The sequence below is a fragment of the Diabrotica virgifera genome, chromosome 7 (assembly GCF_917563875.1).
Source record: "Diabrotica virgifera virgifera chromosome 7, PGI_DIABVI_V3a".
Lineage (NCBI taxonomy): Eukaryota > Metazoa > Arthropoda > Insecta > Coleoptera > Chrysomelidae > Diabrotica > Diabrotica virgifera.
The window spans coordinates 239745792-239771258 of NC_065449.1; the positions used below are offsets into that span (position 1 = coordinate 239745792).

A 25467-nucleotide genomic window follows, 5' to 3' on the forward strand; every position below is an offset into this window, starting at 1 on the left:
AAGATGTAGTTGAATTTGCTGATTTCTGAGTATATAGTTCAGTTTGCCGAATGCTGTCCATGCTAACTTTCTTCTTCTTTTTATTTCTTCCGTTTGAATTTCCCTATTTAGTATTATTTTTGTCCTATGTATATATATTCTTCAACTTTTTCTATAACTTTGTTGTTTATTATTGTCATCGTTTCTTCGGAGTGCATGACTTTTGTTTTGTTTAAATTTATTTTCAGTCCTATTTTAGAAGATTCTGTGTGTAGTTCTGAAAGCATGGTTTGCAGTTCTTGTAGGTCAGTAGCTATCAGGATTATGTCATCCGCAAATCGTAGATTACTGAGATAGCGGCCATTGATGTTTATTCCCTTATATTTCCAATTTAGATTTTTAAAAACGTCCTCCAAAACTAAGGTGAACAGTTTGGGTGATAGAGTGTCTCCCTGTTTGACTCCCCTGTTTAATGGTACAGGGTTCGAGTATTCATTTTCATTTAGGTAGTATGTAGCTGTAGCTTGGTTCATAGTTTCTTTTATTAAGTTAATATATCTGCTGTCTATTCTACAATTTTGCATTGCGTTTATTACGGCCGTGTGTTCTATAGTGTCGAAAGCTTTTTCGTAGTCTACAAATGCTATAAAAACTGGAAACTTGTATTCGTTACATTTTTCTATTAATATTTTTGTGGTTAACAAGTGATCGGAAGTTGAATAGCCTTTTCTAAAACCTGCCTGTTCATATGGTTGGTATTCATCTAATTTTCTTGTTAGTCGGGTAGTTATGACTTTGGTGAGTATTTTAAATAGGTGTGACAATAGACTGATGGGCCTGTAGTTTTCCAACTTTCGATTATCACCTTTCTTGTGTAATAAGATTACTTTAGAGTTGTTCCAGCTCTTAGGGACTTTGCCCTGGTGTAAACAACTGTCTATAAGTTTAGTTACAATTGCAATGAGTTCCTTACCTCCTTCTAATATCATATCTGTAGTAATACTATCTTCTCCTGCAGCTTTATTTCTCTTCATGTTTCCCAATGCTGTAGTTACCTCTGAAATTGTTACTTTTGGCATTATTTCCGATCCAACATTTTTTATTAATTTCCGTGCTAGTCTTATTTCATCGTCTTGTTGATGTGTTCTGTAGAGTAATATATTATACAGTATTGGAAATCTTTTTTCGGAACATAGACACTTTTAACGCAATACGTTACAATACGTTTAGGTTCTTGATTTCAAATTAACCAGTGTAAATTTCAAGACAATTTCGCGATGTTTCATATTTAATTAATTTGTTCGACTGCACCAACTCTGATTTGCAATTAACCAGTGTAAAATTCAATATAACATCGCGATGTTTTAACATTTGTTCGACTTTAATCCCTTTACCGCTGGCTATCGCACCTTCACCTTCGCAAGCAAACGATGCAATCCGATGGGGCACCTTAGTTTAGTGCAGTCGAACAAATGAATTAAATAAGAAACATCGCGATGCTGTCTTGAAATTTCCACTGGTTAATTGCAAATCAACAATCTAACTTATTGCATTGAAAGTACCTATGTTCCGAAAAAAGATTGCCAATAATGTAAGTCCACAACACACGTACAAGTATTCATGCACAATGTGCCAGCTACTTATACCATGTCATAGTCGGAACCAACTACTCTACCGGAAACACCAATATCGTCCGTCTACACTCTGAATGGTCAAAACTCAACTGTTTCAAACTTGCACAAGTCTTTCACACACACGCTCAATTACACTTGCGCAATTCCACATGCACAAGTAAAAATTCCAAAATTTCCGCAAGTCTCATGTTGTTTGTGCAGTCAACATACATACTTGTGCAAGTATATTACCCAACACACGTTGAAGTATACTTGTGCAATAAACTTGTATATGTATACTGTTCATGTATAGGTACATGAATGTCTATCTATGGGGTCCTTTAGTGTAGTGAACCATAAATTAAGATATACCAAATCAGATGGCCATTTTCCCTAATTCCAAACACCGACACAGATGAAATAGATGATATTCATGTTTGTAATCCTTCGCCACCTAGTGACTGCAGCATTGCTCTTGGTATTGTGCCAATGCCTGAGGATTTATTTCTCTATCATTATATAAAATAATAAAAATGAGCCGGAGCAAATGTTATATATTATTACGAAATAATGATATATGGGAATGATATTAACAACAGGATACATAAAGGACGAGTAGCTAAGTTTTTTATTATAGTATTATACTCAGGGATAAAAATATCGACATTATTCAAGTTTATATTCATGCCTTTTTCGCAACCACATAGTTTGTTCAAATAAAAGCACAAATATGAATACATTATATAGCATATAGCTATAGTTTATTTTGCAAATATTTTCATCAAGTTGGCTCAAAAAATATTTTTATTGCGTACCAAATTCCAATGATGAATCACGTATAATGAACATTTATCAGTAAATAACGAGACCACATTATGGACTTTTGCAAAATGTATATTGGATTATTTACGACCAAGAAAAGAAGAACAAAAAAAAAGAACTAGTCAATTTTTAACTACTTTCTAAAAAAAAAAATAAAAAAATATAAAAAAAATTTTTAAGAAACGCTTTTCTTTAGTTACGAGTGACTAAAATTAAAAATATTATAAAAAAATCAACGAAAAAGCAAAAAATAAAAAAAATTGAAAAAATCTAACACATCCGTCAAAGAAAAGCGTGGCGCGTGTTCATCGAATAAACGGTTTTCGCCCCAAGCTTTTCTTTAACGAATGTGTTAGATTTTTTCAATTTTTTTTTATTTTTTGCTTTTTCGTTGATTTTTTTATAATATTTTTAATTTTAGTCACTCGTAACTAAAGAAAAGCGTTTCTTAAAAAAATTTTTTTTCATATTTTTTATTTTTTACTTTTTAGTCTTACACTTTTCAAACATTAAAATACATATATCGTCATGTTTATTAAAATATGTATAAAACATACCGCACACCTAGTTCAATAGTGCCACAAGTGCAAAACACAATATTCTCGAGAAATGAGCAAAACGTTCTGTAGTAAATGCGTTATGCCCTGTAAATAATTTATTTTGAAAGTGACTGGCTTCAAAATTACACTTTAGGTAGTAAATTATACACTTATTGGCTGGATATTATTACAATTTATTAAAAATAAAACGTTATTATTGTTTTGATAGTTATGGCGATATTGCATTGTGAAGAAAGTCATTTATAAAACAATACTTAGGAGATACGGCGGCAATATAATGAAAAATCAATTGATTTTTGCAGTTGTGGTATTATCCAAAACAATATTTTAGTTTAGGCTGTATTGCATTAGATGGGACATTATATAGGCAATATTTTACAGCCTTAACCCAAAATTCGAATTTTTTGCAGTTGTGGCACAATTGAACTAGGTGTGCGATATGATGTACTAACATGAAAATTAGTCGGAATCGGCAAAAAATTTGAAACTTTATTGTTTATTAATGAAGCATAACGTAAACAATTAACGTAAAAAGTGAAATTATGTATTGTTCATATCATTAGCTATACAATCCGTAAAAGTTTTAAGATTTAACATTGTAAAAAACAAGAGAATTTAAGCGTTTTCCATTAAAATCGTTTTTTTTTATTTAAACAATTAATAAACATGTACCATAAAGAGTACCTACAGATAAAACAAATAAAGCAAAATAGATATGAGTAAAATGAAATAAAAATGTATACCATTTTTATTCAGTTGCAATGCGAAGGCAAAACTGTCTTATTTTTCACTTAGAACAGAGAGCGCAAACCAGCACTCTAAATCGACGATTTTCGACTCTAATTGGAGTCATCATCAGAGAGCTTATCCCCGCATTGCAACTGATGTTTATGGGGTAGGTGTCTAGCGACATCTGGAAACTGAAAGTCAAAGTTTTCAACCTAATAGAAATATTAAAAATATTGAAAAATATTAAAAATATTCCTAAAAGATATTTAATTGAAAACTTATTGGACCATTTTCCTGGTAACATCTCCATGGCTCCTAAAAATTGCAAGCCAGATGGATGCTGAAGCGAAGAAACAAGAGGGAATTCAAAAACTTACAATTCACGCCCCCGTCTGTGCAGCTGGTAAATTCCAACGCAAAATGGACCTAGTTACTCAAAGGAGTAAAACCAATATAAAATGAAATAAAAATGTATACCATTTTTATTCAGTTGCAATGCGAAGGCAAAACTGTCTTATGTGCTGGTTTGCGCTCTGTGTTCTAAGTGAAAAATAAGACAGTTTCTCTCTATCTGAACGAAACATAACTCTCACTGGAAAACACATTAAGCCAAGCATACAGCAAATTCTATGTTGGGAGAAAATACGCAAATAGGGCTGCAGTATCACAGGAAACAGATAGGAATGAGTTCAGAGGCATATCAGGATATGCGCCAGCCAAGGAACAGCTGCATACAATAGGGCTGTGTCATAGAGCCTTGAGCTGCAGACTGTATAGCAGAGAACCTAAAACAGTGAACCATATCTAGCAACAAACAAAGCTGGCACAGGGTATCAGAATTCTGAAATATTCGTTCTCTCAAATGAAGTAAAACAAGGTGAAATGTGAGGAGATCGCCAACAGTCCAAAAACGACTTTAAGAAAAAAAGAACTTTAAGAGTTTGAACTTGACCAAAAAACTACTTTATCATAAATGGAGCCTTGTTGGAACCATAAAAAAGATGTGTGTATTAAGTCATATAAAATATTGCTGTAATAAAAATGTGGTTTGAGATTGAGAGATTGAGATTGAGTCAAAAATATTTATATACTAGAATATATATAATATACGTTCACTAGAGTGTTAAAAAGAAATCTCCACATTAGTTTCTATGACATACTTTATCAATATATTAGAAGACCGTTCTTCTTCAATTTAGATAAATCTTTTTAAAAAGACATCGCGTCGTTTTATAGTTTCTCTGTCTGACAACGGCAGTAACTTTCTGGACCATTACATTTTAATTTGATCTTTCATCCATAATAATTCGCTGAGTCCAACAATTTATATTTTTGGATCTATTGCTCTGTCGTTATCATGTCTTTCTTTAAGCACTTTTTATGGCTGTTGGAGCCTTTTTATTTTATTTTATGACGTCGTATGAATCAGTCATTTACAAAAATCTATGATTTTCATGATATGTCTGTCTCCAACATAATCGTTTTAAGTTTTGAGTTTAAGTGTCCTCAATTCGGTCAATAAATTTACGGCTAATGAAAATTCAAGTTTAATAGTTAACTTTATTTTGGACGTTTTATTATGTTCGTACGTTTTATTATTGTATTATGCGATATTATGCACTAAATTCCGCACTTGTAGTTTCAGTGTAACTGACTTGCCACCAGTTCCAAGTTTGCAAATATATTTAGAATATTTTTTGTGTTCCTTTACATGTTGCTCTCTTTCTAGGCGGTCGTCCGATTCGGACATAACGCCATCTTGAATTTTGAGTGATTTCTCTTAAACTGCCTCCATCTATCTCTATCCTCTGGAATTCTGAAGCATAGATTTAGTGAAGCCACGACCTCTTTTGTAATCTGGTCCATATAATATCTTGTTGGTGATCTTCCCCGGGTTTTTGTTCCGTGCACCATCCCCAGTAATGTCAGCTTCTTCAGACCATGTCTACGCAACACATGACCAAAAAACTAAGCGATGAGTTTTTCGGCTATAATATTTCGAAGCCTAATTGCAATGTGCATCTGTCTAAGAACAGACTCGTTGGTTCTTCTTACGGTCCAGGGTATTCGCAACATTCTTCGTCAGCAAAACATTTGAATACGTCTACAGTACATTTATCAACTTTCTTCAAAAAGAGCATTCAGATTCATATAGAAAAATGGAGAAAACGTTGTTTTTCCAAGTTTCATCTTTGTATCCATGGTGATGTTGTGGCTTTCCCGTACTTTGGTGAGCTTTGTCATTGCTCTATTGGCCATGGCTGTCCTTTGTATTTCTTTGGTACATGTTGCCTTATACATATAAAAAAGCCTGCTTGTCGGCGCACAAACTGAATTTCTTGCTAAAAAAAACGTAAAAAGCTGACTATTTATTGGAATTATATTAACTGCGTAAACCTTTCCGAACATTTGAACAAAAACATGAAAAAATACATTATGTATAAACAAAAATTAGTAACTTTTTGGTGCTGAAGTTTGTCTGCTAAATCTTCTATTTCTATGCTGAATATTTGATTATACAATTTCTTATCTTTGAAGGTACTTGTCGCCAAAAATGAACACGCGTGGCATCACTGCTTTACGACGTTGTCCTCACTTCTTCTTGCTTCATACAGAGGTACGCTACTAGCGTACTTAGGCATGTTATATTGGTATAAATGACCAATACAATGAAGTATCCGTATAGATCAAGTAAAGAAAAATGCAATCATTTTATTTCAAGTTAAAAGTATATAACATATAAAAAATAGTTGAAATGTATTTTAAAATGTACGAAAATAAATCACAATACTAGTATTTAAGTATATTTTAGTATCTACATATTTGTCTAAGGATATTAGAAATAAAAAATGTGTAATGGTGCAACCTCGGTATAGTTTTATGATCAGTTGGACTCATTTATGTAATTATAGTTTAGTTTAGCTTAAACATTTAACAGATGTTAATTAAAGGTATCTTGTATCCAGTAGTTTAAAGAGTTCATGAGTAATATAAGATCAGGCATTGAGATAGTTAATATACGATTCTGTTTTCAATGAATCTTTAGCACTTAAGGCCGTAAAACTACATAGTCTTCTCTTTGCATTCATTCCTGGACTACAGCCTCCCTATGAGTTCTTCACTTTTCTCTGATTTGTGTTATTTGTTGCCAGTCTTTCCCGATTTTTACTTTGATGTCGTCTAATCATCGTGTTTTTACCATGACTGTGTTCTCGTGGGTTTCAACATACAATGTTTTTCGTCCATATTTTGGTGTCTTGTTGTGACATGTGTCCAATCGCTGTATTTGTGAGCTGGCTTCCTGTTCTGTCTTCTGCAGTTTCTACTCAGTTGTATGTTATGCTATTTTGACCATCAGGTGATGAAAAATCCATCTTTGAGGACTGCTTTCCTCATTAAAATAACATTTTTTTGTAACTGGCTAAAGTTTCAACTCAAGGTATTTAACTTTCAAGGTCTATCTCAAACAGAATTTATGTCACTGGATTTATAATATATTTACATAATAATAATGAAATATAAAGAAATTTCGGAAATTTAAAACTCAAGAAACTTTGGATACTTATTTGGATAGAGAAAAGCTTTTATTATATTTTATACAGATTTATAATTTTTTCCATCAACATTTTTTTTGAAAATAACTATAATTTCATTACTTTTTTAATTCTTCAAAAATTTAAAGCTTTTCTCTACTTAAATTATTTACATTTTTAATTTATATTTATTATTTACCAAAATGTTAGTATGTATATTTATAAATATCAATTTTAATACAGCATCAAGCACCACATATGTCTATCAGGATTTCAACTTGTCTTATGTATTACAATAAAAAACGAACAATACAGACTACACTAATAAAGCACTATCATATTAAATCTGCTTTCTTACCTCATAACCAGAGTATATCGCATGGTTAGAATCTGGAATTGGCATTCCTTTTCTCTGAAATAAAAGAAGAAATGTATACGATGCAAACTTTTGATACGGGTTATTTTATATTAAAAACATTTTTTTAAGGAAATAAGCAGGGCATTTTGCTGAATTTGTTTTCTGATCCTTATATAAAGATATTTTATATTTCATAATAAAATGTTTTATTATTTCGGAGTTAAGCCACTGAATATTTGCATATAGACCAAGGAAATGAAATTTAAGGGTGAGGGCGTGGGGTATGGTCTGAAAATGTTGAAATTTTCTATTTTTTTATTATTTTAAATGAAAGTACATAACTTCAAGGATTCTCTTGGAAAATTTCATATTTAGCGGAGTAAAGTTACCGAAAATACTGCATGTTGAATATCACTCCCTTCGACTTGCTGTGCAGCTTCTTCGCGCCAGCGCCCTTGAGCGTAGTGAGAAACGTTCAACAGATTGTTACGGGTTAAAAGTCGCTAAGCTACTAGAAACGATTTTTATAAATCAGATTGTCATAATTTTTGCTTTACTGTCACAAGTACTGGCCTAAATAATTTTAAAAATCAAGCTTCTATATTGTCTTGAATATTAGCTGCTATCAAGCCAGTTTTAAGTCCGAAATCATATAGGAAATCAGGCATGAAGTAGGCTTTAGGTATAAATTGCTACCTGTCTAGTAAGTGTCATCTCTTTGTCTTTACCTGTCTAGTGTCATATCTTGTTCATTTTTGATTTACACTTCATGAGGATAAGTGTTGTCCTATGAAACTCTCTGTGGATGTTTAATCAGAAGTCATCCTGATAATTAATTAAGGAATATTCAATTTTATGAAGTTGTTGATTATCTTGCTCAGCAAGGATTTATAATTCCTGGATATTTAGGTCCTCAAGACCTTTGTTTTTGGCCACACACTATCTTTAAGGTAAGCTTTGTTTTTTTTAACACCTGATTCGTGGTCAAAAGGGAAACCTTTAGTAGTTTTAATTTATACCTTCTGCTCTTCTTGCATGCTGATGTATACAGGGTGTCCAGAAACTCTACCGACAAACGAATACAGGAGATTTTTTAGATAATTTTAAGATAATTTAACCCAATTCACCTAGTCCGAAAATGCTTCCTAAGGGAGCTAGAGCTCTTTGAAGATGGCGTCATGTAATTAGTTTTTTTTTTAAATAACTCCAGAACGCTTCTATTTAGAAAAACGAAAATTGGTATGCTTATTTACTTTCCAGAAATGAATCCATTCCATCTATTGTGAATTTCTAGTACCGGTCATAGGCGTCCGTTTTGGGTAAGGCAACGGTTATTTTATCGCATAACTTTTTTGTATTTAACTTTTAAGCATTTTTGACACTGGATTATTAAATTGTGAGATATTCTAGTACTAAAAGGTACTCTTGCTTTAAGTCGGTAGGGCACACCGTTTTCTAGAAAAATGGATTTGAAAGTTATTCGTTTTGAGAATTTGAAAAAAATGAAAAAAATTTTCAAAAAAAAACGATGTATTTTACTAACTTAAAGCAAGAGTAACTTTTAGTACTCGAATACCTCATAATTTAATAATCTAGTGTCAAATATGCTTAAAAATTAAGGACAAAAAAGTTACGCTATAAAATAACTGTTGACCCACCCAAAACGGACGCCTATGACCGGTACTAGAAATTCGCAATTAATGAAATCGATTTATCTTTGGAATATAAATAAATGTACCAGTTTTCGTCTTTCTACATAGGTGTTTTTGTAATTTTTTTTTTGAAATTTAAGGAAAGAAAAATTTTCAAATCGATTTTTCTAGAAAATGGTGTGTCCTACCGGCTTAAAACAAGAGTACCTTTTAGCACTAAAATACCTGACAATTTATTAATGCAGTGTCAAAAATGCTTAAAAATTAAAGACAAAAAAGTTATGCGATAAAATAACAAAAGCCCTGCCCAAGACGGACGCCTATGATCGGTACTAAAAATTCGCAAAGGATGGAATAGATTTACCTCTGGAAGATAAATATGCGTACCAATTTTTGTTTTTCTAAATAGAAGCGTTCTGGAGGTATTTAAGAAAAACTCATTACAAGACGCCATCTTCAAAGAGCTCTAGCTCCCGTAGGAAGCATTTTCGGACTAAGTGAATAGGGTTAAATTGTCTTAGAATTATCTGAAGAAGCTTCTGTATTCGTTTGTCGGTAGAGTTTCTGGACACCCTGTATATTCATTTCAGGCCAATTTTTCTTTCTCTCCTATTTATTTGATGTTGTGAGTTTTTTTGAAACACCCTTGTCCAGGGCCGATATTATTTACTTGGAAAAACTATTAAGTGTCCGTGAAAATAAATAATAAAGGAAATTAGAGAGTTGTGTGTTTTTCCCGTACGACATTGTCCACGTTGTATAACATCGACAAAACATAAGGTAGGATCAAACCAATTCTTATCTTAAGAGAACGTTGTTTTTACCAGTCTAAGCCACCACCCCCATATACAAATACAGCAGTCAGATAAATAACGTAGTTTTGTTTTTTTCGTAAATGGTACCTAAACATATTACATAGTTTTAACAATAATTATAATATTGGTGTACGCTGAAAAGAACAATGCTTATGCTTATGCTTAGAGGCAAGCATAAACTTTGAGCTTTTTACCTCTTTCTTTTGGTTTTTTTTTATATTTTCAATTAAGATTAAATAATTACAGATATAGATATGAATTTTATAGTTTGGTTAATAAGGATAAATAGTTTGTTATTCTCCGATTTTGATTTCTTATTATTATTTTTTTGTTTGTTAGAAAATAAAAGTACTTATTTGCCTTCGCATACCTTCTATAAAAACTGGTAACATCGGCGAAGAGTAACAAGATGTTCCAATTCTCTTTTGTAAATTACTCAGCGATTCAAAACATAGTCTGGAGGGCATGACTTTACGATTAGACAGACAAAAAAGAAATTGAAAACAAAAGTTGTCAAAACTTTAAACGCGTTTTTCTCAAAACTGCTTTTTCAAAGGCTGTGGACATTGTAAGTCAAAAACTACTTGACCGATCCAGCGGATACTTTGCATAGATTTTCTTTGGCCATTTCGTGAGGTAATGCTATCGACATATTTTTTGTTTTAATCTTCTTTTTTGTTTAATAATAAACAATATGTGGAATTTCACCCTTTTTACAAAAAAATTCGTTATTTTGACTTGTTAGTGGTACCAAAAACTCAAAAATCGTTAAGACCAAAGAACTCGATAGCATTACCTCGAGAAAGCTCAATAGCTTTACCTCATAAGCTAATAAAATATTTTCGAATTTTTTGTTTCACTTGATACAATGACTACATGAGTAGTTATAGTCTAAGAGCTAGTGAACCTTTTGACTAACGGTCGTCCTGTAAGGCTAAAAATTTGTAGAGTGATAATTCATAGCACACCAAAGCTAAAAACCATGACCTGGCAGGCCTCAGCGGTGCACGTGTATCTACCAGGTGAATCGAAAAGTGCAAATTTAGGGGGTAAAATAAACTTTCTCCTGTAAGGTTTAAATTTAAGTATGTGTTTGAGTAAGTCATTTAGAAGAAATGTGTACAATGACAGGCGATTCTGAAGAGCATAAGACCTTGCCAGGCGAGGGGAAAGATTAGGGGTTTTTCCTAAAATTATTCTTTTTGCATCGAAAAAAATTTTTTTAGGCTTTTTGGATCATTCCAAACAGAAAAGGTCCTTAGTTATTTTTCTCTTAAGTTAACAGTTTTTGTTATATAAGCGATTGAAAATTTTGAAAATTGCGAAATCGGCCATTTTTAACCCAAATCGGACATTTATCTAAAAATTTCAATATTGACAAGGTACGCAGATATTCCTTAAACATTGATTGATGAAATCCCGAAGAGTTTTTTGCAATAAAATATCGAAAACCGCTTTGTTTTTTTAATTGCTAATCAAGCGGGCGCTACACTGTAGTATAATTGAGGACGTTTGAGCTTGCATAAATTGATTATCTCGAGAATGGGCAAATTTGAAGAGAAATCCTCAGACAGGTCGATTTTTATTTTTGAATTAGGACGTTTTGGTATATATATAATACTAGTGACGTCATCCATCTGGGCGTGATGACGTAATCGATTATTTTTTTAAATAAGAGTAGGGGTTGTGTGATAGCTCATTTGAAAGGTTATTTAATTCTCTATTCAGTAATATAAACATTAACATAATTATTTATACAGGGTGTACAAAAAAATTTTTTTCTTCTATTTGTCAAATTTAATCAAAGTTAATTTAATAAAAAAAAATTTTTGTACACCCTGTATAAATAATTATGTTATTGTTTATATTAGTGAATAGAGAATTAAATAACCTTTCAAATGAGCTATCACACAACCCCTACTCTCATTTAAAAAAATCATCGATTACGTCATCACGCTCAGATGGATGACGTCACTAGTATTATATATATGCCAAAAAGTCCTAATTTAAAAATAAAAATCGACCTGTCTGAAGATTGCTCTTGAAATTTGCCAATTCTCGAGATAATGAATTTATGCCAACTCAAACGTCCTCACTTATACTACAGTGAAGCGTCCGCTTGATTAGCAATTAAAAAACAAAGGGGTTTCCGATATTGTATTGCAAAAAACTCTTTGGGATTTCATCAATCAATGTTTAAAGAATATCTACCTACCTTGGCAACTTTGAGATTTTTAGATAAATATCCGATTTGGGGTTAAAAATGGTCGATTTCGCAATTTTCAAAATTTTCAATCGCTTATATAACAAAAACTATTAACTTAAGAGAAAAATCACCAAAGACCTTTTCTGTTTGGAATGATTCAAAAAACTTAAAAAAAATTTGTTCGATGCAAAAAAAATAAATTTAGGAAAAACCCCTAATCTTTCCCCTCGCCTGGCAAGGTCTTATGCTCTTCAGAATCGCCTGTCATTTTACACATTTCTTTTAAATGACTTACTCAAACACATACTTAAATTTAAACCTTACAGGAGAAAGTTTATTTTACCCCCTAAATTTGCACTTTTCGATTCACCTGGTAGATACACGTGCACCGCTGAGGCCTGCCAGGTCATGGTTTTTAGCTTTGGTGTGCTATGAATTATCACTCTACAAATTTCTAGCCTTACAGGACGACCGTTAGTCAAAAGGTTCACTAGCTCTTAGACTATTATGGTGTCCACCGCAAAATCCATTTTTTGAAGTATCCGTAAAAATTTGCCACCGTTGGCGTATTTTTAAATATGGCGCCTTAAATTTTTTTCGAAATTATTTTAATTGTACCATATATTAAATTATAATAACTTACCCTGGAATGCCTATAATCATGTTCCCTAGGATCCCTAATTCTGGAAGAGTCGATTTCTCTTCTATAAACTAATTCGTCAAACTTTGCGCGGTCGTCGAGGGCTACAATTTCTCTTAATTCGGTCATTAGTGTATACTGAAACAAAGAAAAAACATAAATATAACTCTTAATTGAGTGTATGTATCCATTTCAATATATTGTGTTAGAACAAAAATAATAATTGGATTTCTAGTCCAGGAACTGAAGCTTTTCACCTCGCAATTTTTACAAAATGTATCGATTTGCTTGGTGTCGCGAAAAAAGGTCGCCAACAATTGGTCGAGCGAAAAAATGTCGCGCACATTTGAGCGCGTATCAAAAGGTCGCCGGCGAAAAAACAGCGCCGACGAAATAAGGTCGCGTGCAATTGATCGCGCGAAAAAAGATCGCGTCATGTTTTACATTATTAAAACCATTCAATTGGTTTTCAAAAAGGTTCTAAAGAAATTCTATTTGCATACTTTAACTTTATGCATTATGAGCCGATTAGTCTTGGAATTCCATCTAATTACTTTTTAATGTATTTTGGATGTATAAGAAGATGGGAAAAATAACGTATATCTAAATACTTTTTAATGTATTTTGGATGTGTAGGAAGATGGGAAATATAGGAGAATGGGAAATTATTTCATATGGTATTTTCAGGTTATTCAAGTGGATATACTTGAAAATTGAACAATTTTTAACATGAAGAAAGTATTTTTTTTGTTCTACGTGAATAATTTTAATATATGGATCTAAATTCAGAAAGGTACTTTCCTTCACACTTTTTACAGGCTTAGGACTGTCAGCAAAAAACTGGCGTGTTTAAAAGTGTTTGCTCTTCCTAATCGGATATCGTTAAAAATGTACAGTAATAATAGTTCTATTTACAGTATATATTACATACAAACGAATACCAGGTACCAGTTTACCTATTTTTGGTATTTTCAGAGACCGGTAATTAGCATAATTGGTTCTTAGTAGAAAGTCGTTATGCAGATTAGTGAAGAATAAGTAGTTTAGATAAGGGCACCTTATTGTGTAGGTATTTATTAGGAATTCCATGAAGTCATTACGATAAGACATTATTGGAAATGCTAAAATAAATATTGTACAAAAGTTCTTTGTCTAATTGTGCGTTATTCACTAATGTGGTAATTATTATTCCATATTCGTGAAACGTACTTTTATTACTTTTTAATGTATTTTGGATGTATAAGAAGATGGGAAAAATATCGTATATCTCATTATTCATTAGCTTGTCGATTTGTCAAGATGGTCTTAACTTACGTAAAGAGTCAAAAAGGTGCCAATATGTTGGTGTATAATGGATATATCCATAGAAAGGAAAAAACGATTGATCAAAAGACAATTTGGAAGTGCGCTCAGTACAATAAGCATAAATGTACCGGGAGAGTTCACACAGTGGGAGATGAAGTAGTGAAAAGTACAAGTCACAACCACGTTGCCGATGCGTCAATATTAGAAGCAAAAAAGGCTTGTAACAGAATGAAAGAACTGGCTCATCAAGTTGAACTAACAACACAAGGAATCATAGCTACCGTTTCACAAGAAGTGTCTGTGGGTGCAACTGGGCAGCTACCTTCTATTTCATCCTTAAAGCGAACTATTCAGAACACACGCCAAAGAGTGGAAGCTATTCCGGCAAATCCAAGAAGCTTAACAGAGCTTATTATTCCGGAAGAATACACCAGAAACAATAACGGCGAACCGTTTCTTTTATTTGACAGTGGTCCAAACGAACAGAGAATTTTAATATTTTCCACTGAAAGAAATTTAACTTTGATGGCGAGCTGTGAACACTGGTATGCCGATGGAACATTCACATGTACTCCTCTATTGTTTGGTCAGCTGTATACAATACATGGCGTACAGTATAGCAACGTTATTCCAACTGTTTTTGCTCTACTTCCTAATAAAACTCAGGCAACATACACTCGACTCTTCCATGAATTAAAAACGTTACGACCAGGTTTACGTCCTACAACAATAATGGTGGATTATGAAAAAGCAGCAATTAATGCTTTACAACAAGAGTTTCCTGAAGTCAGAATCCGTGGATGTTTCTTTCATTTCACACAATGTTTGTGGAGAAACATGCAAGGTACAGGACTGCAACAAGTTTATACAGAAGACGCGAATTTTGCTCTACATCTGCGACAATTGGCAGCCCTAGCCTTCGTACCTGAAGTAGATGTTGTTGCAACATTCCGAGAGCTACTGGACAGCGAGTTTTACACTCAAAATGAAAATTTACTAACACCTTTAATAAACTACTTTGAGGATGTATGGATAGGCAGATTGGATCGACGACAACAAAGAAGACCGCCAATGTTTCCAAGGAATCTTTGGAATTGCTTCGAATTTATAGAGGAAGATCTACCGCGTACTAATAATGCTGTCGAAGGTTGGCACAACAGCTTCTCCTCGATATTAAATGCAGCACACCCAAATCTATGGAAGTTTATTACGGGGCTAAAGAAAGAAGAGAGTTTAAATCGATTAAAAGTGGAGCAATACATAGCTGGAAACCAACAACCTCAAAAAAAAATTTATAAAGATACAGCGCGGCGAATAAAAACGATTTGTTTGCAATACGGGAACCGGCCAAATCTAGAATATTTAAGAGGAATTGCCCAAAATTTTCAACTGCAAGTATAAAAAACTAAAAAACAATTAAAAAAAAATTTTAAAAAAACAAAAAAAAAATAAAAATTAAAAAAACACAAAAAAATAAAAATAAAAAAAAAATAAAAAAAAATAAAAATTAGAAAAAAATAAAAAAATTAAAATTAAAAAAACTTTTAAACACGCCAGTTACTAACTGCCAGTCCTAAGCCTGGATAAAGTGTGAAGGAAAGTTAAAGTATGCAAATCTGTTATTAATATAAATGTATTCTTTAACTATGATATCTTCAATAAGTACTCACCAGTGACAATGTATTAATGAAATTGTGCCTGTTATATAATTTTTAACCACAATATCATTATTTTATTTGGGAAATTTTATTTTAATAAAGATGGTAGCCCTTAACCTACCCTATCTATATGTAGTATATACCCTGTAAAATATATTAAGCTTATATTAAAACTTACTCTTAAATAACCAAGGGTAAATTTTGCGACACTGCCAAGTCGTGAAATAATACCTCTAGGTACTTTCCCTACAACATTTACAGTTAAAATTACCTTAATTCGACCATTAAATTGGTCGAACATTTTACATGATCAATTTCAAATAGGATTATTTACTTCCAATTATTTTCCTATTATTTAAAGTGGAAAATAAAACTAAAGTCATTTAGAAGTCAATATTGGGTTGACGAAATATTTTTTACCAATAGGTTAAAATGACTAATAAGAAAATATTTAACTGTTTGGGTCATTATTTAACAGCAATCCTTTAGTTCTATTGCATCATCTAAATCTGACCTAAGCCTGGATTAAGTGTGAAGGAAAGTTAAAGTATGCAAATGAAAACATATTTTCTGACGCGATCTTTTTTCGCGCGATCAATTGCACGCGACCTTATTTCGTCGGCGCTGTTTTTTCGCCGGCGACCTTTTGATACGCGCTCAAATGTGCGCGACATTTTTTCGCTCGACCAATTGTTGGCGACCTTTTTTCGTAGATCCGATTTGCTTGAAAATTTGAGAATAAGTAGTGGATAGTCCAAGGATCAAAATCTATATGATGCCGAAAGGCGCTTTTACCATGGGGGTGGTTGCCACCCCATCTCGGGGGTGGAAATTTTTTATTATATTTTGACCGCAAAAGTTGGTAAAAACATTTATTCTAAGCAAAAAACGTTCTATACATTTTTGATAAAATTAATAGTTTTCGATTTATTCGCTATCGAAAGTGTTAGTTTTATATCGAAAAAATCAATGTTTTTCGATATAACCATTTACAATTCACTCAATTTTTGCCGTAGAAAAAATTTTTTCAAACCAAGTTCTTGAAAATTAAAGAACCTACAATTTCATATTTAAACATTTTTTCGTATCTCTGATGCTAATCTTTCTATTCTGAAGAAAATTGCAGTTTTTGCCAAACTACAAAAATTCGTTATTCGCTTTTAAGAGGACGGATACGTATTTTCGGCTGCAAGCAATTCAAATGGGGATTCATTTTTTTCGAATTCTGAGAAAACTAATAAGTATTTTTGAAAAAATTAAACGCAGAATGAAATATTACGTTATTGGCGAGGGACAAAATTCCCTAAGAAATTCTATAATGTTTATTTTAATAAGTTACAGGGGTGAAAAACTAAGAGAAAATTTAGTGTGATATTTAATTTAAAATATATCATTCAAAATAAACTTTTTATTTATTCTAAGGGACTTTCGGCCCTCGGTAATAATATAGTCTTTCATTCTGCGTTTAAATTTTTTAAAAATATTTATTGGTTTTTTCAGGATTCGCAAAAAATGAACACAATGTCCGTGGTAATATTTCCAAATCTATCTTTGTCATACAACGCACTCAGTCGAATAGAATATTGTCAGCATACTGTCAGTCAGACAGTGACAATCAGTGACAATTTTAAATATTTGATATGACATCGGGAATATTTTGAGTTGTTGATTAAATAATATTGATATAATATAGTGAAGTGTATTTGATAAATAATTGATTTAAGATGTGAACTCAATAAAAAGTTATTTATTGTGTATTATTTGTGGAAGATCCAAGCAGAGAATACATCAGGATAATATATTCTGTGATCCAAGTATTTTGTTGTTAAAGATGTTCAAAATTGTAAGCGTTCCATAGTAACAATATATTATTCAAAATCACTTTAACACTTTTCCTCTTTTCTCGATTGAGTATTAGTTTTTGTTGTACATATAAATTATTACAATCACTGAATACATAATTAGTGAAAAAATTATTACATTTATTAACTGAATTAATAATTTGCAATTATAAAAATAACAGTTATCCAAGAACATTCAAAAGCCATCTCTTTAAATTAATGATGACAATTTCAAGTAGAATGACATTCTATTAATATTTACATATCCATACCAGTGTAAATTTTACTACACGCAATTTTCCGTGTAAAGACAGAAAAAGTAGGGATACCCGTAAAATATTTGCGAATTATGTACCGATGGCCTTAACTCCAGTTTTTTAAAAACTAATCATTCTAAGCCAGTTAAACTTCTAGAATCTATTAATAATACATAAATAAAGAAGAATGAATACCTAAGGCTAATGACTAAAAATACCGCTAACTTACATTATTATGCTTCCAATTGGATTTCTCCTTTTTTGAAGTTATACTTCTTTAGGCGCGATTGAGAGTAAAATTTCATAATACTGCGCGCATGCGCACACAGACAGTATGGCGTTTAGTTGCTGAATCTTTCAAGTTATGTATAAATATATCAGTGCAAGAAAAGTTGTGAAAATAGTATATTAGTGTTTTTAGTAAATATATTTATTATAATTTTTGTGTCTTTGGATTTGACATCCTCAGGAGTAAGATGAGTATTATTAAAACATTTTATTGTATATTTATTATACTTGTCTGTTTGTTTGTTGTCTTGAGTTCGAGTTCGGAGCAATCCTATACTTTTTTTTTTATTTTTTTTGAAAACGGTAAGCACAAAATTAGTTTGGTGTTTAAAAAATTAAAACAAACTGTTTAAAGTATATTTATTTTTAAGAAATCATATAATAGAAGTATAACTTCTTACGTGCGTACAAAGTACACACACATTCTTTTTTTTTTCAAAAAATATATTCATTTTTTAACCGTAACCTTTTTATCTTTTATCCCAGAAAGTTTGTTAAAAAAGAATTTTGTAGGTTTTTACAAGATCTATATTCCTATTAATATTAAATATTTTTAAAATCCTCAGTCGCAAAAAGAGGTGACTTTGGAAGGGTTGGTAAAGGTGGTTTTTGCATGTTATTACAAGTTTTAATTGTCAATAATAGCTCACTCAATTTTTGCTGTAAAAAAATTTTTGCAAACTAAGTTCTTGGGAATCAAATTAGCTACAATTTCATATTTAAACATTTTTTCGTATCTCTGATGCCAATCTTTATATTCTGAAGGAAAAGCCATTTTTTTCCAAACTACAAAAATTCGTTATTGGATTTTAACTCCAGTTTTTTTAAACTAATCATTCTAAGCCGGTCAAACTTCTAGGACCTATTAATAATACATAAATAAAGAATACCTAATGAGGTCAATGACTAATTTTAATTAGGGTGGTAATTAGGGGGTTTCTTCCAATTACTTTTCTCTGAAAAAAATAGAGACCGACATTATTTTCTTATAAGTTACTTAATTTTTGAGCTAGTGACTTTTTTTTATTTCTGGAGATAGATATTTTTAAATACTTTAAATTAGTTTAAACAAGTTAATAGAGAGTTATTGCCACCGGCAAATAAAGGATCCTTTATTACAGGATACTTTAATAAAGGACAAATACAGGACGGGTCTAAAAGAGTGGTATTGCAAACGCAGTTAAAGAATCTTTTATTTTGACAAATGACATGAAATATTTTTGTAAATATAAAAATAACCTATAAAATTCCATTTGTCGATATAAATTAAAATAAGATAATTGAAGAGTAAAACGTTAAATTTAATTATTTTGTCATTTAAAGATGTTTAGAGAACAACATAATATATCCCATAATACTAATCGTTCAATAATATGGAAGTGCAATAAATTGGAAATACTATTTTAGGAGTTTTTAAATACTTTTGCATTGTGGGTATATGTAATGGGGAATTTCTGGAGAATATATTATTAGGGAATAGTGGATATCCATTCCTCAACTACAACTACCGAATGACACCATTCCAGAATTTTCAGACAGAAGTTGTGTTTTTATAATCCATCACAAATCCCTTCAAGAATTGTTATTGAAAGAACATTTGGTATTGTGAAGAGATTTCCCATTTTACCATATGTAATGAGATGCAGCTTGTTCAGTTTTACATATTGCAGTAGTACATAATAGAGAAAACGTTGAAATACTGGCAAATGAGTGTGCTGTTGATATTGATATAGAAGCTGTGGCAGTACATTTTCAACCAGGAGCTAATCTAATGTGACTAAATTGTGTGTGTGTTTGTTTAAAATTATTGTTCGACATTTAAAGCTAGCGCTTAAACTAATTTTATTTTTATTGGACTGCAGTTTGTTAATAAATTTATAAATAAATATAAATATTATATTGGTAATTATGTATTTTTTATGGGAAATAAGCCACAATTTTACTAAAAAATGAATTTATTAACGTTTCGAAGCCCAAATCGGGTTTCGGTGTCAAAATACAAAATACTATTGTATTTATTATTAAAATACAAAATACTATTTTTCAATAGTATTTTGTATTTTGACAACGAAACCCGATTTGTGCTTCGAAACGTTAATAAATTCATTTTTTAGTAAAATTGTGGCTTATTTCCCATAAAAAATACGTAATTATAAAAATGCCACAAGGAAATAGCTTCAGAACAATATTATATTGGTGACTGATTTTAAGTATTTTATGATCATTAGCAGGTTTTAAATAATAAATTTATAAATATATACATACATGCTATTGGCGTTTGATCTTTTATCCATTTGGCCCTCTCTTTCTTTCTTTTCACCTCTGGATAACTAGTTATCAGGAAGTTTATCTGACAGATTAGATACTAATAGATATCTGACAGAGAAAAACTTCCCGTTAACTAGTTATCCGGAGCTGAAAAGGCAGATACTAAGGATACTGTTATATAAACTTCCCAATAATTAGTTATCTGAAAATAAAAAGACCTCTAATCTGTCAGATAAACTTCCCGATATACAAAAAGATAATAGAAGAATTAAGCTTTATGCTGGTTTTTATTAATTTTTTTGGCAATGTTTAAATAAACAAATACTGATGGCATGAAATGGATCACGAACAAGGAGGAATGAAGAAGGAATTGGAGATTGTGTTTACCATTAAACGCATAAAACTGCAGTATCTGGGACACATATGATAAATCAGCACCGTTACTCCCTGCTGCAGTACATATTGCAAGGTACAGTCAAAGGTAAGCAAAGACCTGGTAGAGGGAGAATATCAATGGAACTGTTTCGAATCGCAGCTAGCAAGGTTACGATTGCTATATGATTTCCAACATTCGAAACGGATAAGAACCAAAAGAAGAAGATGGCATGAAAATGAAAGTGTATTAATACTTTTTATTAAAAACTTTATAGATTCTAATCTATAAAAGATTAAATTTTCAAAAATAAATACTTGAACCTTTGTTTTATTTTGTTAACCTGTTGTTATATATCTGTTGAATAGAACTCTATTTTGAATCTAGAATTTTAACAAATCCTAACTTTCATTAAAATTTATTGATCTTATATCTTCAATCTCTTATATCTTCAATAAATATTTATTTCTATAGAAAAATGTAAAATATATTGAGTTTAATAAATGAGTTACTGATATTTTAAGTCTGATCATTGTAATTAGTAACAGTTTAAAATTATTTACATAATATTCCTTTTTACAACTTCTTGTAATAACTCAAGCTTCAATAAAATGTTCTTTTCTATATTCGTTTGGGTCAAAACATCAATAATCTATATCTCAGAATATTACTTAGAGTTGTTTTTAATAAATAAAACCCAACATACAACTTTAATGATGAAAGTTTAATCAAATATCAATCCCACAATACATAAATTATCAATCCAAAGAAGCGACAAGATAAATTCAAAATACAAGTGAAGTTAGACCTTTCTTCACATTTTTGACACGTTATGTCAAAATAAAGGAACTTTTATTAAAATAAAGGTGTCCTCTAATTTTCCTTAAATAGAGGCGGCCTGTATTTTATTAAAAGACAAAAATAAAAGACGCAATACTGCGCATGCTTATATGTCAAAATAAAGGATCTTTTATTACAGGTCGACTTAAAAGACGTTGGCAATAACTCTCTATTCTCGAAAAATGCATAGTTTGCTCGTCTTTTGACTTTAAAACTACAATATTTAGCATTTGATGAAGAAGAGCTAACATATAATAAAGTATTATAGCTCGATTACTATTGGTCTTAAAGAAAATTTAAAAACAGTTTTGTTTATTTTTGAAAAGGTACATTTTTTTAAGTAAAGTTGTTTTGATAAAACGAAAACTTTTGGAGTTATTAGCAAAAAACTTATTAAAAACATTGATTTTTCGATATAAAACTAACACTTTCGATAGCGAATAAGTCGAAAACTATTAATTTTATCAAAAAAATGTATAGAACGTTTTTTGCTTAGAATAAATGTTTTTACCAACTTTTGCGGTCAAGATATAATAAAAAATTTCCACCACCGAGATGGGGTGGCAACTACCCCCATGGTAAAAGCGCCTTTCAGCATCATATAGATTTTGATCCTTGGACTATTCATTACTTATTCTCAAATTTTCAAGCAAATCGATACATTCTGTAAAAATTGCGAGGTTTTGTCCTATTTTAAGCTTCATTACTTGGACTATTCGTAAGTCCTAGGTGTTCACCCAAAGTAATCGAAAGTAGAACTGGAAGTCGATATTTCAACTCTTCGTGTAACTGTGCGTCGATTGATATACGATTTTACTAATTTTGAGTCATTTTTACAAAACTTTGGGTCATCATTTTTTAAACGGAAATGATTTCAAAACCGGAACTAAAGATTTAAACTCAACTTTTCACTATGCTTCGATTGATGTGGTACATGTACTATGTCTGCAACTATAATATGGCATTTCTGGTTAGAACTTTTTAACCGGAAATGATATTAAAACCAAAATTTTACATTTTTCCCATCTTTCTAAGGCACGTCGAATAATATGTCGCTTATATTATTTCGGTAACTTTAAAACAGTACTTACGATTGAAAGCATATATGTTCCGAAGAATAAAGACAACCAAAAAAGTTACACCCCCAGTGGTGGCGGTAAAAATATTAGTAGGTTGGGTAATTCTCACAATGATAAAAATTAAAACAAAACGTAGTTTGCCATAAAATTACCACGACACTGATCGTACCCTCGGTTGGCCAGTTGACAGATCTTGAAGCGTGTCTCTTTTCACAGGACAATAAATTTTAGCATTTGGTGTTATCTTAAGGGTCATAAATACCAAATTTTGACAGAAATTTCTCTATTTCACGTTGCGTTTAATCTTTTTCACGTTGCGTTTAATCTTTTTCACGTTGCGTTTAATCTATTTCACGTTGGGTTGAATACCGTCTTTAGTTTGTATATTTTCTTTTACATTTTTCTATTTCACTCAGAATGTAGCGCCACGTTCCGTCAGTTTTCTGCTTAAGAGTTTTTGTTGATTTACTCAATTGAAGAGCTTTTCGAAGTCTACAAAGATAAGTAGAAAATGTTTGCTACTAAATAGAGTTTTTAAGACGTTGATCAGTTTTTAGAGTTGGTTTTTTTATTGCCTCTATTACAATGCCATCCTCATTTGATGTTTTTGAAGTTATACTTCTTTAAGCGCGATTTCATTGAGGGTGAAATTTTATTAATCTGTGCGCATGCGCACACAGGCAGTATGGAGTTAGTTACTAAATATTTTAATTTATGTATGTATCAGTCCAGAAAAGGTGTGGAAAGAATATATTAGTGTTTTTAAATATATTTTTCTACAAACGTGTTAAAAATGCAATTTATAGCACTCCATAGGAGCGTTAAAAATGGTACTTTAAAGCACCAGTGCTTTAAAAATTTTAAGGCACTGCAGTTAAAAGTGAATTGTCAAATTGTGAAACGTCAAAATATTTATATTTCATTTATTAACGTTAATATTAATAATACAACTTGCGCAATTTGAAAAAGGTGGTTTAAACGGTTTTTTTAAATTTAATTTAAACTGTATTATTGCATTTTTAACACGTTTGTAGAAAAAAAACTATTAAAATTTGTTAGAATATACAAAAATAAAAGTAGATGTTATTCTGATTTACGTATTGACAATATAGGCAGTTTTGATGTAATGTCAAGAAAAATATAAAAATGGAATGTCAGTCAAGTTCAAGTAAAAGTTTTTGTAGGTATTGTCCTGTAATTGAGAATGAATAAATTATAATTGTTGATATATAAGACGTTTGTAGAAAAAATATTGTATGATATAGGTACGTGTTAAAAAGTATATTTTTAAGGCACTTATGTGAATTGCAGAATGAGCGAAGCGAATCTTTCACACGAAACTTTCACATACGTGCCTTAAAATTGTCCTTTTAACATTTATATCATAAATAGGTAACTATTATTATAATTTTTGTGTATTTGGACTTGTGTACCTCGGGAATAAGATAATATTTAAAGTATTTTATAATTCACTTCGTCTGTTTGTCACTATGTCTGAGAAATCTTGTAGCCCGTATAAACAAAAGGGTATAGCTCAGTGGTAGAGCGTTGGACTGGAGATCAAGAGGACCCGGTTCAAATCCTGGTGTTTTCATTTTTTTTTTTAATTTTTGGTATTATTTTAATAAAAATTTTTGGAAAGTAGTAAGTAAAAATTAATTTAATCTTTAAATAAAATACAAATAAACTGTCCGAAAGTATATTTATTTCATTGAAATCATATTTAGAACTATAATTTCTTACGTGCGTACAAAGTACACACACATTCTTTTTTTGTTATTACACGATACAATAATTATAAGGTAATTTTTTCACGATATGCACCTAAGTAAATTTTGCTAAGTAGCGTCATATTATCTAGATTTCAGAAAGTAAACACTACTCTGTACCTTTAAGCCATGTAGCATTCACTTAAGTATTTGACAATGCCTCTATCTTTCAGAAACAATTTTCTAAAAATTCATTTTATAGATGTCAATATATTGTGCTTTAAAAATAATCTGTCCCTGTCCGTCCTTGTCTTATCTCTCTAGGAGTGTTTCGTTTATACGACGACATAACATGTTTGTCTTTGTTGAGACCTTGTCAAACAGTGCTAGAGCCGAAGACAGATTTCCGACATGATGGAAGCAAATTTCTCGCTTGTCTAGCGTGCTTTCGCCAGTATTGCCAACTAATTTACAACATAGATCAAGGATGACGTAGTTCAATCCCAATTTTGAGGAGTCTAAAAGAAGAAGAAATCAATAGCGGATTTTATACTTGATGTTCACGATTGTGGCATTTCTATTAATTATTATCTTTTGTTAAGAACGTAGGCGCAAATATTTTACGGCTATCAACACTTTTTCTTTCTTTACACGGCATAGTGACATTGTCATCATTAACATAAAGATGGCTTTTTCGTTCAGTTTTTCAATGTTCTTGGATAACCGTTACTTGTATAATCGCTTAAATGATTAATTCAGTTAATTAAAAGGAATATTTTTTCACTTACTATGTACATATTCAGTGCGACTACAATAATTTATATACTACACAATAAAAACTAATAATCGAAAAAATAGAAAAAGTCATAAAGTGATTTTAATATTATATTGTTACTATGGAACGCTTACAATTTTGAACATCTTTAACAAAAAAATACTTAG

General features: G+C 31.2%; 1 protein-coding gene across 1 annotated transcript in view; it reads right to left on the minus strand.

Moving 5' to 3' along the window:
- Positions 1-25467, minus strand: part of LOC114328107 (disks large homolog 5) — a 272549-nt gene that overhangs the window by 37357 nt on the left and 209725 nt on the right. The window contains exons 8-9 of the mRNA XM_050657116.1: positions 12911-13045; positions 7595-7648 (exon numbers count right to left, since the gene is read on the minus strand). Coding sequence (XP_050513073.1) covers positions 7595-7648; positions 12911-13045 — 189 coding nt within the window. The remainder of the gene's footprint in view (positions 1-7594; positions 7649-12910; positions 13046-25467) is intronic.